General features: G+C 16.6%; 3 protein-coding genes across 3 annotated transcripts; 2 read left to right on the top strand and 1 right to left on the bottom strand.

The window, feature by feature from the left end:
* Positions 1–3,443: 3,443 nt before the first annotated feature.
* Positions 3,444–6,947, top strand: PGAL8A_00103700 (hypothetical protein; the record flags this gene model as incomplete). The annotated part of the gene is made up of 1 exon (XM_028673054.1): positions 3,444–6,947. One exon carries the CDS (start codon positions 3,444–3,446, stop codon positions 6,945–6,947), a length of 3,504 nt encoding a protein of 1,167 aa, XP_028526153.1.
* A 3,310-nt stretch (positions 6,948–10,257) lies between these two features.
* On the top strand, positions 10,258–14,665 carry PGAL8A_00103600 (lipid/sterol:H+ symporter, putative; the record flags this gene model as incomplete). The annotated part of the gene is made up of 4 exons (XM_028673043.1): positions 10,258–13,942; positions 14,059–14,131; positions 14,229–14,358; positions 14,594–14,665. 4 exons carry the CDS (start codon positions 10,258–10,260, stop codon positions 14,663–14,665), a joined length of 3,960 nt encoding a protein of 1,319 aa, XP_028526152.1.
* A 628-nt stretch (positions 14,666–15,293) lies between these two features.
* On the bottom strand, positions 15,294–15,749 carry PGAL8A_00103500 (conserved Plasmodium protein, unknown function; the record flags this gene model as incomplete). The annotated part of the gene is made up of 1 exon (XM_028673032.1): positions 15,294–15,749. One exon carries the CDS (start codon positions 15,747–15,749, stop codon positions 15,294–15,296), a length of 456 nt encoding a protein of 151 aa, XP_028526151.1.
* Between the last annotated feature and the right edge of the window lie 832 nt (positions 15,750–16,581).

The following is a 16,581-nucleotide window of genomic DNA, read 5'->3' as shown; positions in this document are numbered from 1 at the left end:
AAAAGAAAAAAAATCAAGAAATAAACAAAAAAAAAAAAAAAATAGTAAATCGATGTTATTATATTCATACTTTGCAAAAATTTTTTATATAAAAATATTTACTTTTTTTCTCGTTGATTATCATCTTTAGCAAAAAAAAAAAAAAAAAAAAAAAAAAAAATATTTTACATAAAAATATTGTTTAATTATTAAAATTATCAATTTAAAATATAATTATAGTCAAAAAATACTCTTTAAATACTTATAAATATGGAAGAAATGAATTAAAAAAAAAAAAAAAAATGATAATAAAAAAATAAATAAAAGAATATATAAAAATACAAAAAAAAAATAGTAATATATTATAAAATAATTAAAAATGTACATATATGCTCATAGTTATTAAAAAGAAGTATGTTCTATATGAATGTATTAATATAAAAATGAATAATGTTTTATGAAAATATTTTATCTAATAAAATAAAAATAAAAAATGCACAATAATATAAAGACAAAAATATTATTATAGTTCTTTTTTATTTATTCCGTCGTTCAGTACAGTCATCTTTATACATGCTTGAAAAAAAAAAGTTTTCTACATACGAGAAAAAAAAGAGGAATCAAACAAATGGGTGAAATAAAAATAATATTTATGAATTTTTATTTTTTCCAATTATTTTTGATTTAAAAAAAAAAAAAAAATTATGCTCAATTTATATATATATATATTTTTGTTGCATACACTTCATTCTAATTATTAAATAATTTTAAAACATATGAATATATAAATAATCAATATAAAAACTTTTATTTTCTTTATATATATTTTATACAAATAAAAAAGTAAAACAGCTAAAAAGATAATTTATATGTAAATATACCATTTATATAATTCAGCTTATTGTGTCCATATATATATATATATATATATATATATATATATATATATATATATTGTAACTGTATAAGACAAGCTTAATTTCAAAAGGAATATAATTAAAAATGATGAAAGAGGAATATATATTCTATGCAAAAAAAAAAAAAAAAATTAACATAAAAAAGAATGAATAAATACATAAATATATAAAATAAATAAATATTCAGTTATAACTAAAAGATATATAAAATAAATATGAATATATGTATAATTCAGAAAAAAAAAAATATAAATGGTTAAAAGGTATATAATTATGTTTATATATAAATATAATTTAAACACACAGAATTATTTATATTTACATACTGAATATTTTAAGTACATTAAAAAAAATATTTAATTTTAAGGAAAATTGTATCTAAGTGATTAAAAAAAGTTTCTGAATAAATAATGTAAATATAAATTAAATGAAATAACATAATAACATATAAGAAAAAAAAAAGAAATTAATGAACTGTTAATGCAAATGAGTCTTAAAAAAAACTTTATGCATATAAATATAAAATTACAACATAATTATGTACACATATAATTTAATTTTTTCTAATTTTGTACTTCAAAAATTAAGGAAAAAATCTGTAAGAGTATAAAAATGATTTAATCTATTAATTTTTAATTAATATTCATAAAATTATGCATGTTGTCAAACAACATACAAAATCACATGCTAATTTTTTTTTTCTTTTTTCTTTTTTTTGAATATACATGTTCTATATTTACTTCAAATATTAAGAGATTTAAAAGATAAAAGCATAAGTTAAAATAAACCATTAAAAAATAAAAGAATCCAAAAAAAAAAAAAAAAAAAAAATTAAAAAAAAAAAAAAATATATATATATATATATATAAATAGAAACATAAAATAAAAAATAATAAGCTTTCTTTTTTAAATAAAAACTAAACAGATTTTCAGTAGGGCTTTTTATGGAATGTAAAAGTTAAAAAAATTATATACAATTAAAGTTAAATAAATATCATTTTATTTCTTATATTTTTAAAAAAACTAAAATACATTTAAAAATAAAAAATGGTGAAAAATTCAAATATTAGTCTATTTTTATTATTTATATCTTAATAGTAACGTATTTCTATTTATACAATATTAGCATTTTGATATTTAAAAAAAAAAAAAAAAGATATTTCGAAATTACGTAGCAAATAATAGAAATAAACTAGTAAATTGTAACTAAAAAAATAAAAAAAAAAAAAAAGATTTATTTCCATTTGTCGGAATATATTCAAACTTATAATATTAATTATTTTACAGCTAGTTTTCTTTTTTTATTTTTTTATAATTTCATTATATATTTTTTAGAAATGTAGTATTGTTTTGTATATATTTAAAACATTTTTATTTTTTAAACTTTATAAATCTTTGATATTCTTGTTTAATCCTTTACATCATAACTTTTTATTATTTGAAAATATTTTTTTGAACTCAATATATTAAAGATGTGAGAATAAAAAGAGAACTTTGAATCTTTTGAATATTATATATTAGAATTTAAAATACTAGATTTGCCATTTTTGTTTATAAATTAGAGCTTATCTTATTAATAATGTATATTAAAGTGAATTTTTGTGATAACATATTTAATTATTCACTTTTTTATTTTAAGAATAAGGCATTTAAAAATATGAAAAACTTTACCCTTCTTTTTGATATATAAGAATTTTCAAAATTACATTCTGTATATATTTTCAAAAAAAAAAAAAAAACTGCTGTTTTATTTATTTTTTTTTTTTTTAATATTTCATTTTTATTTAACATATATATTTTTATTTTTTTACGTTTTTTAAAAGTAATCAACACATTCTTTCAATTTTAACCTATTAAATTTAACTAAAAAATATGCGAAAAAATAAATGTTTTCTTCAATAATTCATATTAATTTGTAGAAATAGCTAACATATTGAAATAAAAAATAAAATTTCTGTTTCATTTTACAAGACGGTGCTTTTTATATAATAAATAAAATATTAAATTATTAAAAAAAAAAAAAAGTTCTTTTCTGATTCTACAAGTTTCCTTCAATTATATATATAAATGTGAAAGCAAAAATTATGTTTATTAACATAAAACAATATTTTTCTTTTTATTTATTCTTTTAATATATTGCAACTTTTTCCTATTAAAATATCATTTTTATAACTTTTTTTTATTTATTGTTAAAGAAATGAAACCTTCATTTATTTTTAGTAAAAAAATAAGTTTGATTTTTATATTTATATAAGAATGGAAAAAGGAGGGAATACTAATGTAAAGTTTTTGTAGAAAATAAATTATAAAAAGATTAACATTTTTTTCTGCCTTTATAAAAAAAAATGCATGAATTCTTAATTTATTGTATACTTTTTAAAAATGAATTATATTTTACATTTAACAAAAATCAAAATTATTTTCTTTGGATGATTATATAAGTTAGGGAATAAGAAAAATAATAAAATTTTTACCGTAAAAATTATAACAATGCAAATGTTTTTCAGATGTTTTTAACTAAAATATAAAATTAATTGTTAGTTTAAGATGATACTATTTTCATTAAAAAAGCTGAAAAAAGAAATAACAAAAGTTATCTATAATAACAAAAGAAAAGATAAATTACAATTTAGAATAGCTAAAGGTGATTATTTTTCAATGTATAAAATAGGATATTCACATATATGCAAAAATAGTTCAAGTTATTTATTTTTTAACAATGTGCAAACAAATAAAAATGGTATTTATAAAATAAGTAATTGTTTTATTAATACTTTTACTTCTCAAAGATTTGTTGTAAAAAATAATGATTTCAACAATGGATCTATTTATTTCAATATAAATAACTCACTATTTTTTTTAAAAAATTTTGCATTAATAATAGATTTTTATTTAGATAAAAAAGTGTTTCAATTTGGTAATATACCTAATTTTGATATAATATCATTTTATCAAAAAATAATTCAAAAGATGCTTAAAAGAAAAAAAAGAAACACACATAAAAACAATGAAAAAATTTTCTATATTACTTATAGCAATAATCTGAAGAAAAATTTAATAGGCAATATAATTTATAATTTAAATAAAAAAAATTTTGATGAGATTTCTTATATTACTATTAAAATTTTATATGAATATTTACCAAAAAATGTTTCCGTACTTTATAACAACCCATATTATTACGAAGATTTAATTTATATTTTTACTTACAAAAGTATATATTATTCATTTTTTTTTTCTTCAAAAAATTTTTATTATCTAAATTTGTTTTTAAATATAGCTTTAAGAAGAACAAAAGTTATTTCTGTAATAAATGATAATAAAATAAATAAAGGAATTAAACTGAAATCAATTTTTAATAATTTCTACAGTGAGGTAGACTGTGAAAATCGGTTTAAATTTCAAAATTTTATTAATACTCCAAAAAATAATTATAAAGAAGATAATAAAAATGATATTCATAATGAAATAAGTTATTTCTTATTAAAAAATAAAATAATTTACTTAAACCTAGACTCAAAAATTCTTTTTGAATTTTCTAAAACATTAAAAACAATTATTAGTATTTTTTCATTTAAAAACATAAATAAAACAAATAAGGAAGATAAAATAATAAATGACATATATGTGATTTTAGAAAAATATATAGAATTGTTCAAGCTTTATAGTTACAATATCTTTTTGAATAGTATTTGTAATAGTAACGGATCTCTTCGTTATAGATTACTAAAGAATAATATACAAGATGATGATATCTACAAAAAAAACAATATATGTCTAAATGATTTTTATAATTGTATATATAATTTTAATAATTATTTTTGCCGCAGAATTCTTATGGGATTATATTTTAATAGTAATGAAAACAGAAATGATGAAATAAAATGGGTAAACGCTAATCCTTTTATATTTTCAACCTTTTTATACATAAAAGAAAATGATAATTTTTCTTCTATAAAAAAAGAAAAATTAGCAATTTTTAATTCATATAAAAATAAAAAAATAGAATTATACTATAAAGATTTAATTAAACTTTTTCTTTTTATAATTTTAAATAAATCAAATATGTATTTAAATAATATTCTTATATATTGCATAATATCTTCTTTTAATTTTTTAACAATGTTTTCTGGAATTAATCTTAACATTATTTTAGATATTACAAATATTCTTTTTAAATATGTTTATAATAAAAATAGTAGATTAATTAACATTGAATATTTGCAAAATCCTTATATACAAAATTTATCAAAAAAAATAATATATAATAATATAATTACATTTGAAACAGAAAAATGTTACTTTAAAGTAAGCCATGAAAAATTAATTGATTACATAAATACCTTGTATTTTTTAAGTGAATTTCAACTTATTAAAGATAATTTATTCCTATTAATATTGAATCAAAATAGAACAGAAATTATTCATAAAAACAGTCAAATAATACCATCATATAAAGATGCTCTTAATGAAGAATTATATTATGAATATAATTATAAAAATAATAACTTTAAATTTAAAAAATATAGTAAGAAGATGTGTGAAAATTTTATGAATAATTGTCTTCAAGAGAAAAATAATCTTGAATATATGGATAATAATAAAAGTATTACGAAGTTAACAAATATTATAAAACATGAGAAACTGCCATATGAACTTTTTCTTAAAAAATTTATTAAAAATACATTTATATCTTATAATCATATTGATAATTTTACATATAAGAATTTTATTGATATTTCTCAAATAATCAAAAAATTATCCCATCCATATTTATATTTGTTTACATTAATTTTTATTGAATTTGTAAAATACAAATTAATCAAAGATATAAGCAACATATGTTTTAATTTTCAGATAAATTATTTAAATAGTTTTAAATATAATCTATTTGATCTTTGTAAATGTAATGCAAGAAATATAAAAATATTAAATTTATTTATTAAAAAAGAGAGGAATATCAAAGAGAGACCAAAATTTAATGAATTACAACATTTTTCTTGTAATAAATACAAAAGTTCCAATGATGTATGTTCACATTTTTCCTTTATATGCATATTTTTGCAAAATGTTAAATCATATATGCGTGTTTCTTCATTAAACTTTTTCAGCTTTATCATATCTAACTTTTTTGTAAATAAAAAAAAAATAATCAATTTATGTATCTATAAGATAGAAGAAACAAAAAAAAAAAACCAAATTTATACACAGTTATTTTTAAAAAATACAGTGCAATTAATTTATAGTTTCTTTTATTTTAACACATATAATCAAAATATTTATCATTATTTTTATCTTTTTCTAAAATTACAATTTTTTAAAAATATAAAAGATAATGAAGAATTCTTTAATAATTCTAAAAAATTTACAAATATGCATATAAATAAAAAAATTTTTTTATTTCCTCATATATTTTTTAGTAATTGGAACATTTTTATTAATATTGCTTTACCTTCTAATAAAAATGAGAGAATTATCAGCAAAGAAGATTATAATAGAATCTACAATTTTAGAAAAAAAAAAATTGAAGAATTCAAAAAAAAAGAAAACATAAATATATTTGAAAAAAATGAATATTTAAACAATGAAAAAATAGGAATGCTTTTTTATATGCAATTTTCTTATTTATTGCTTCCATGTCTATTTCTTAAAATATTTGAAAATCATTTTAAATCATATATTTTAATTACTACATATTTGCTTCATCTTTTAATTAGCTGCGATTTTTACATAAACTCTCTAATTTTATACAAGCAATTGTATATAGGTTTTACATGCCTATATTTTTTTTGTGATAATGTAAAACAAAAAATATACGAAAATGAAGAACTTAATTTTCATTTTTTTCAGAAAATAAATATAATTTATCTCAAAAAAATAGTGGATCTATTATCATATGAACACAATGATAAGGACGTATGTAAATCTTACAAGAGATCTTCCATATTAGAAGACGAAATATATTACTTTTTAAAAAAGCTCCCCTTAAGTTTAAGAAGGAATGTAAAAATTCATGCTTATTTGATAGACTTTGTTTTATATAATGTTTAAAACATTTTATTAGTTCATTATATTTATAAATATATTAAAATAAATATTTTAGATTTTATTTTATAAAATACATTGATATATTTATTCAATGTGTGCATTTTTAATTAACAAATCCTATCAAAACTGTGAAATTTAAAAAAAAAAAAAAAAAAAGTAAATAACATAGAAAAGTTATGATAATAATATATGAAAAATTAAATGAATTTTTTGTTTTGTTTTCATTTTTATTAATAGTGTTGTTAATTTTAAATATATCATTTTTTTTTTTTTTTTTTTAAAGCATAAAAATAATAATTATAAATAATTAAAAAATAATATATCAATATTAAAATAAATTATAATTATTAAAAAAATTTAAGTTCTTTAAAATAATACATATGATTTAAAAATAAAGTGTCTTAAATATTATACACATTAATATAAATATGTTTGTTATGAATAAATTATACTCAATATATATTTTAAGAAAAATTTGAAATATATATATAATAAAAAATATTTTAATGTCTAATAAAATTAACAATATCTTACTTTTTTTTAAAATTGATCATATCTATGAATATTTTTTATAAGAATTTTTTTTTATTAGTATATACTAAAAAATCACCATTTAATAATGATTTTTATTTTAAATAAGTATGAAATACTTAACATTTTTCTTAAGATTGAAATATTTTTATGAAATGATTTTATGAAAAAACTCTATATAAGTAAAAATAAAGTTTTTTTTTTTTTTTATAATTACCGAATTTTTAATTTAAATGTATATATAAGAAATAATAAAATCACGTTGCATGTTTTTCATATTAATATACTATATCATTTTTAACAAATAATTATTATTTGTTAATATATAAATAATAAATAAAAATAATTTTCTATTATTTAAAAAAATATTTATTTTTTTTTTTTTTTTCATATTTCAATTTTTTAATTATAATTAAATATATCTAAAAGAAAATTTTTTAAATATATAATATTAATTTGTGTAACATTGGTATAATAAATTGCACTTTTTTTTCAAATATCTCAGGATATCATTTTTCATTGATCCAATAAAAGAGTAAAAACATTTCATAAATTTTTTTTGAAGTACACATAAATGAACTATTTTTATTTTTTCTCTCTTTTTGGCACGAATAGAATCTATTGATTATTTTTATATAAACTTTAGTTTCGAAAATAAAATGGCCTTTATTATAAATATATCTTCCTTAAAAAAAAAAATAAGGATATAAAAGTTCTCAATTTTTGATTTTAGAAATAATAAAAAATAGTATATTTTATTGTGAGTGTTTAAAAAATTTGATTAAAAAAAATGATATATATATATATATATATATATATATACATTTAATTTCTCTCTTTTTTGAATTAATAAAAATTAAAAAAAAAAGAAAGTTTATCTAAAATTCTTTTTTTCGTACTAGTAAAAGAAAACAAAAAAAAAAGAGAAAAAAAATTAATTCTCTTTTTCAATGTTTTTTATTTTTTAATATTTGATATATATTTTAATGCATACATATTTACTTTTTTTAAAAAGTTTCCATATAGTACTCATAGTTTGAAAAAAGAAAAATAATAATTGTGTAAAAAAGAAATATTAAATTATTTATTTCATTTTTTCTTCGTTTTATTTTCTTAACAAACTAAATTTCTTATTTAAAGTTGAATTTTTTCTAATATAATTTTCTGAAAAATAATTTATATCATTAATATTTAACGTAATATTTAATAGCACTGTTATTTTATTTTTAAAAATATTAAGTTGTAAGAAAATTTTTTATTTAATAAATGAATAATATATATATATATATATATATATATATATATATATATATTTTTTCTTATTTTAATATTTATTATTTTTCTTATAATTATATATATATATTTGTATATTAGTAAAGGTGTTAAAGTTGTTTTAAATAATAATACTCTTAATTTTTAATATTATATGCTTAATGTATATAGTAATTTTTTATAAAAATTGCATGCAAATTCTTGCAACGTTTTCAATATTTTTTGAAATATATAGAATAAAATATGTATAAGAAAAACAGCAAGTTGCAATGTTTCATCTAACTAAAAGAGTTGTTCTTACAATTGTAATTAATTAATAAAAATTTTTTAAAACATTCATCTTGGACTCCTTTAAGTAAATATGATAAATAATATATATATATATATATAAATATATAAATATATTTATAAATATATATAAATATATATATTTATATTACATATATATATATATTTTTATATATATATATAATTTTTCCATAATTATAAAATAAAAAAAGCAAAATTAAGAAAAAAACTCCTATTTTTATATAAAATTCTTTTCTTTTTTTGGCTTTTTGTAGATACTATTTGCAAATATGTACTAAATTGAAATTTAGTTTTTTATATTTTAAAAAATATTTTTTTATTGCATATTACAGTTATTAAAAAAAAAAAAAAAAAATTTACACATGCAATATTTTTTTATATAGCGAAAATTTTTTAAAAATAAAAATTATAGTTAAGTTTCGTAAAATTAACATAGAACAATAACACAAAATTTTATATAACTTTATTTTTTTTTTTCTTTTTTCCTTTTTCTACATATATTTAAGGAAATATAGTTTTTTTAAAACGTCATATTTTATTTATAAATAAATATTTTATTATAAAGAATTATTTAGTTTTTTGTTTTTATACATAAATATTATTTGTTCATTTATTTTAAACAAGCTTTTAAAGTTTATCTTTTTTTTTTTTTTTTCTTTTATTATTTCTTTCCTTTATTTTTTTTTTTTTTAACTTTTTTTTTTAATTTTAGAAAATCTTATATAAATTGTTTGTGTTTTTAAAATTCTTTTTTATTATAAATAGAATATAGAAAAATAGTATTCTAAATAGAAATTTTGTATTCTTTAAATATTTTTGATAAATTTATTTTTAACAGTTACATAATTATTTTATATTTTTATAGATAAATTTTTAATTTATTTATTTTCATTTTTTTTTAGTAGATTTTGAATATTTTTTTTTTTTAAGCTTTTTTATTTAGCACATATATACATGTATATATATATAAATATATATAAACTTTTTACTGTTATTTTTTACTTTTTAATTTTTTAAAAAATAGTCTTTTTTTTTTTTTTTATTTTTGATCATAATGTTTTTTTAGAATTTTTGCATTGTTTATATAATATTTTAATAATATTTAATTTTGCATTTTTACAAAATATTTATGTTTCTCTGAAAGATTAACTTTTTTTTTTTTTTTTTTTTTTTTAATTTTTAATGAAAAATTCTTTTAAAAATGCATTTAAAAAAAGTTGTATCAAAATTAAGAGAATTGAAAGTAAAGTCATTGGAAAAATTTTCAGATCTTTTATATCATTATGCCGGTTATGTATATGATAGACCTTATACCTTTATATTTGGTAGTTTATTTTGTTCTTTAATATTGACTATGGGTTTTTACTATAAAGAACATGAGAAAGATATTTATCGTTTATATTCCATATCTAACTCGTATGCTTATGAAACTAATGAAACAATCAATGATTTTTTTTATAAAAGTAGAAAATCATTTATTTTGATTGAATCTAACTGTAATTTATTAGAACCAGATATATTAAGAGAATTAAAAAAATTTGAAGATGGGATTAAAGACATAAGAGTAGATTTATCAGAAGTAAATGAATGTAATAAAAATTCTAATAATATAGAAGAACAAAATGAAGCAGCTAAAGAAGTATTCCTAGCATTATCTGAAAAAAAAAATGGACACACGAAAAAATTGAAAAGTTATGAAAAAAAATATAATTTAAATATTATGCATGATAATCCTGTTGAGGTGAATAATGAATTAGCAAAACATAAAATGAAAAATGTCATGAAGGATAGTGATTATAATGGGTTACAAAAAAATGAAAAACAGAAAGAGGAAGAAGAAGAAGAAGATCTGTTAAATAGTTCTCTTTCAATTAAAAATAACTCTATGCTAAAAGGAAATGCTCTTTTAGATAGATCATTTAATATTGATTTATCAGATTACAAAAATGATATTTTTTATCCTTATTATTATATACCTCCAATGCTTAATAAAAAAGATCGCTGTAATTTGCAAAATGTTTTCACAGATAAAAAGTTAAACATAGACCTAAGAGAAGCTAGTGAAGAACTAAAAAAGCAAATAAAGTATGGTTTAGAAGATATATGTGAAAAAAAGAATAATCGATGTAATATTAGTTCATTATTTTCATATTATGAAGGTGGGAATGCAAAATTAGAAAATCCAATAAAAATAGACAACTTAGATTTTTATGTAAATAGAAAAACATTTAAAGAAATGATGTTTAAAGGAATATTAGGTAACATGCAATATACAAAAAAGGGTTCTAAATATATAATTACATCTGCAAATGCAATTTTATCAACAATCCCTTTATTAGGTTCCTATACATTTGAACCATATGTTTTAGCTTATGAAAAAGAGTTAATTGACTATGTACGTTTTTATAATTTAGATGATAAAATTATAAATAAAAAAACTAATGATGATAAAAGCCCATTCATTCGTTTTCATATATTTACTGAAAGAAGTTTAGAAGATGAGGTTGATAGAATTTCAAAAATTGATAATTTAACTCGATTACTATTCTTAATTGGAGTTTTATTAATTTTTTTATATGCATTATTTAATAATGTTACTTCTGTTTTATATAGAAGTAAGCCATTGTGTGCAGTCATGGGAATCTTTTGTGGATTTTTAGGTTTTCTTGCAGGTTCAGGTTTTTTATATTTTTTAGGAGTAAAATCAGTACCACCTGCAGAAACTGTTCCATTTTTAGTTATAGGAGTAGGAGTAGATGATATTTTTGTTATTTTAAATTCATACTCTCTATTATTTATGATTAAAGATGACAAAAAAAGAATTCAGATATGTTTAAAAGATAGTGCACTTGCTATAACTGTTACTACTTTAACTAATATAATTGCTTTTTTAATAAGTGCTATTTCACCTTTTTATTCTATATGTAGTTTTTCTCTGTTTACGGCTAGCTCATTATTTTTTGGTTATGTTATGGTTTTAACTTTTTTCCTTAGCTTTTTATGCATAGAAGCAAAATTAGAAAAAAAGAAGAAAAATATTTTTTCAGGAATTCTTAATCTTTTATGTTCTCTTTTTAAAAAAAAGACAGAACAAACAAACACAGTTACAAATTTACAACATGATGATGACTCAGCAAACAGGCCAATTGATTACGAAAATATTTCTATATATGAATGGATACATAACTTATATTTATTTGAAGAATCTATTAATAAGAAAAAAAAAAATACAATTTATTTATCGAATGAAAGAAGTAGTAAAGATCCAAATAATGAAAATATGAACGTACGTGAAAATTTGCCATCAATACATATTAATGAAAAAGAGATAGAAAAAAAATCGAATGAAATAAATGATTCTATAGAAGAAAATAAAGGAGATAAAAATAAAAATGATTTTGGCAGTGATATATATGAAGATATTCAAGAAAAAAAAAGCATCACAGAAGGTTATTCTATTAACTTTAAAGAATGTTTAAATAATAATGCGAGTGTTCACTTTGAAATGTGTAGCAGTATTGAAGCTTCTACAAGAAATGAAAAATGTATAATAAATGATATGGAAAATGATATGAAAAACAAACAAAATTGTATTAATAATTTGTGTGATTCATCAAGTAAAAATTATATGTCAACTAATAATGAAAAAGAAAAAAAAAGTATTTTACATATGTTTAGAAAAGATAAGAAAGAAAAGGATAATATTTGTAAAAAAATGAAAGATACTATTGAAGGAAATGATGAGGTTCATAAAATAGAAGAAAATGAAAATTTTAATAAAATTAATAGCTCTATTGAATTAACTACAAAAGATACATTTAGTAACATGATTGAACCTAACAAAAATATATACTTATTAAGCTCACATGATAATGCATTATTTTATAAATATATTTATAAAGAACCAAAGGGTAACATCGGCAAATATTTTAGATCTATAATCAAAAATTATTATGTACCCTTTTTATCTTCTAAGTTAGGTAAAACTATTGTGTATTTTATATTTTCATTTATAATTGCTTTATCTATATACGGATGCACTCTTATGAAAAAAGGAATCAAATATGATAAAGTATTTCCTACAGATTCTTACGTTCGTCAATTTACTTCTGCAAAAATCAAATATTTCCCTCATTTTGGTGATCTTATAGAAGTATATTATTTTGATAAAGATTTCATAAGTAAATATAGAAAATTAAGAAATGATACACCTACATTTTCGTCCTCTTATCTATATTCTGATAAAACTGATCGTGAAATGATGAATAATCCTAGTATAAATAAAAATGTACATTGGGAAGAAAATGCTATACAAAGAGAATTATTAAATATGCATAAAAACCTTGAAAATCAAGATTTTGTTTCTTCAGTTTTTAATGGATTTACAATATTTTTAAACAAGAATATTGGTTATATGAAAAAAGAAACTCCTGAAGAATTTTACAATAAATTCGTTAAATGGATGAAAAGTGATTTTTTAGCAAAACTATTTAAAGATGATTTTATTTTTTTAAATGGTAAGTTAGTTGCATGGAGGTTTCATTATTTTCAGCAAAACATAGACGATAGTGAAATATCATCAAAGTGGCTAAAAGGTTGTAAAGAAATTGCAAAAATAAAAGATTACAATGTTCAAATGGTATGTTTTCATTTAAGTTCAATTTTTAAGGAGACAGATGAAGCAATAATAGAAGTTACATTAAAAAATTTAGGAATTACTATTATTACTATATTAATTGTTACTGCTTATATTATAAAAGGATTTTATTCATGTGTAATAATTGCCTTAATTATTTTCTTAATTGATTTATGTATCTTTGGATTTATGTGCTTATTTGGAATAACAGTTAATATTATTTCAATGGTTATTTTAGTTCTTTCAGTTGGTAAGTTGAATACATATAAATTTTTTTTTTTTTTTTTTAATATTATATCTCATTATATATATATATGTATATATATGTATATATGTATATATTTTATATTTTTTATATTTTTTAAGGTTTCTCCATTGATCATACATCTCATATAGTTCAAGCTTTTACTCACAGTCTAGGAAAGACAAGGGATGAGAAGTAATAACCTTTTTATTTTATATAAAATTTTTTTAATAATATTTTATTTATATTTCATTTTCAAATATATATATTTTTTTTTTTCTTTTTTCAACAGAATGAAGGAAAGCTTACATTTAATGATAGGCCCTGTTTTACACAGTGGATTATCAACGTGGTTTGTCATAAGTACTTTATTTTTTTCTAATAAAGATTTTACTGTTATTTTCTTTCAAACATTAAGTTTGGTAATAATTTAAAAATTTTATGTCTTCTAAATATACTTATAATTAATAGAGCTTATAAATATCCTTAATTTAAAATCACATACAGTTATTATTGCAAATAAATATATTATTGTTATTAAATTTTAATATTTAATATATTTATATGTTACAATTTGTTCTTTCTTTTATTTTATTATATTTATAATTATTTATTTTTTACTTTTTATTTTTTTATTTTTTTTTTTTTTTTTTGCAGGTTTTATTCTTTTCTATAATTTTCTCTTCAATGTTTTTGCCTGTTCTTCTTTCCAACTTTGGTCCACTCTAATTTTTTTAATTTTTTTTTTTTAGATCCTTTTTAAAAATTATTGATTTTACATATAATTAAAAAAATTATATAATTTTATTGTTTTTATTTTCCTTTTTAATTCCGTATTTTAAGAAATAGTTAAAATATTTAATACACAAGAATTTATTTGAAAATTTTTAATTTGGAAATTTATTTACTTTTTTTTCATATATATATATATATATAAAAAGAAATAAAATTTCGTATAATTTTTAATTTTTTTAAGTTTTATATTTTTTTATATGATTTTTATTTTAATTTTTAAGCTTTTTTTTTTTTTTTTTTTAAAAATATTTGAGTAAATAAGATATTTAAAATAAAAAAAAGATATAATTATATAAAAATAGTTAAAAGTAAAATAAATAATTATGAATAAAAAAGAGAAAAAGAAAGTAGACAGAATATATTAAAATCAAAAAAATTTCGATTGATATTAATAATCATTTATGTAATTATATATATATATATATATATATATATATATATATATATATATATATATATATATTAAAAGAACAAAAAATAATATTTGTTACTAAATTTGACTAAAAATTTATTTTATATGTAATTTTTTTTTTTTTAACTTAAATATATTAATTATAATATTTTAAACAAGTTGAGCATGTTCATCTTCCCATATAAAAACTTTAGGATCTCTTTTACAAAAAGCTCTAACAGCTAATGCTAAGTTATCTGTATCTTCCATCATTCTTCCTTTACACCCAAATTTTATATTTTTAGGTATATTTTCTTCATTTTGATAAATAATTTTTTTTATATCTTTAACGGTTAAATTATCATCTAAGTAAAATTTTGTTCCATTTTTCCATTTCGTATTTATTAAATTATTTGAATATTGTGGATATAATTTTTCATCATTTATGTAAAAAAAGTAACCCAATTTTGTATCTGTTCTATATCTAGTAGACCATATAATTGCAGGAAATAATATTAGCATTACATATTTTATGTGACTTTGAGAATAATAAAAAGAATGATAAAATTTTTTTAAACGATAATTAATATCACGAAAAATACTATTCCATATATATCTTTTAAACATTTTTTTTTTTTTTTAATAAAGAAAAGTTTTTTTTTTTTTTTTATTTTATTAAAAGCAAGTTATTAGATATATATATATATATATATATATTAAATATTATAATTTTATTTTTTCATTATATATAAATATAAAAAATATATCTACAAAATACTAATATATATATGTTTATTTATTAAAATAAGTTTTTATATATATACACAAGTATAAAATATAAATATTTTTTGTTTCATATTTACACTTTTAAATTAATTAAAAAAAAAAAATTATAATTTTTTTGAGTTTTAATATAAAATATTATGGTTTGAAATAAATCAAAAAAAATATTTCTTTCTATTAATATATAATTTATTTTGAAGAATTTAAAGCACTTTAAGTTTTTTCAATTTAAAAAAGGTACCTTCAAATTTTTAATTTTTTTTTTTATTTCCTTTGTTAAAATACTATATTGTTATAAAAATATATATAACTTTAAAAATTACATATAAATTAAATTTTAATAAAAATATTTTTAGTTAAATTATTTATATTGAATTATAAGAAGAATAAGCTTATTAAAATTTTTTATATATATAAATATATAAATATATTTATATCATTTATGAGAATATTTTTTTTTTTTTTTAATTATAGTATGAAAAAATATTAAATATAAAATTGTTTTAAATGTATTACATGAGAATATATTTCAAATTATAAATATATTCTTATACTTAAAAAGTTTAATTTAAAATATGATACACATATGTCAAATTTTTTAAAATTTTTGTTTCATATATTTAAAAAATTTTAAATCTTAATACTATAGGTTTTTTTTTTTTTTTTTTTTTTTTTT

The sequence above is a fragment of the Plasmodium gallinaceum genome (assembly GCF_900005855.1).
Source record: "Plasmodium gallinaceum strain 8A genome assembly, contig: PGAL8A_v1_62, whole genome shotgun sequence".
Taxonomy (NCBI): Eukaryota; Apicomplexa; class Aconoidasida; order Haemosporida; family Plasmodiidae; genus Plasmodium; species Plasmodium gallinaceum.
Note: the sequence above shows the minus strand (reverse complement) of the source record. Positions and strands in the feature narration are given on the sequence as shown.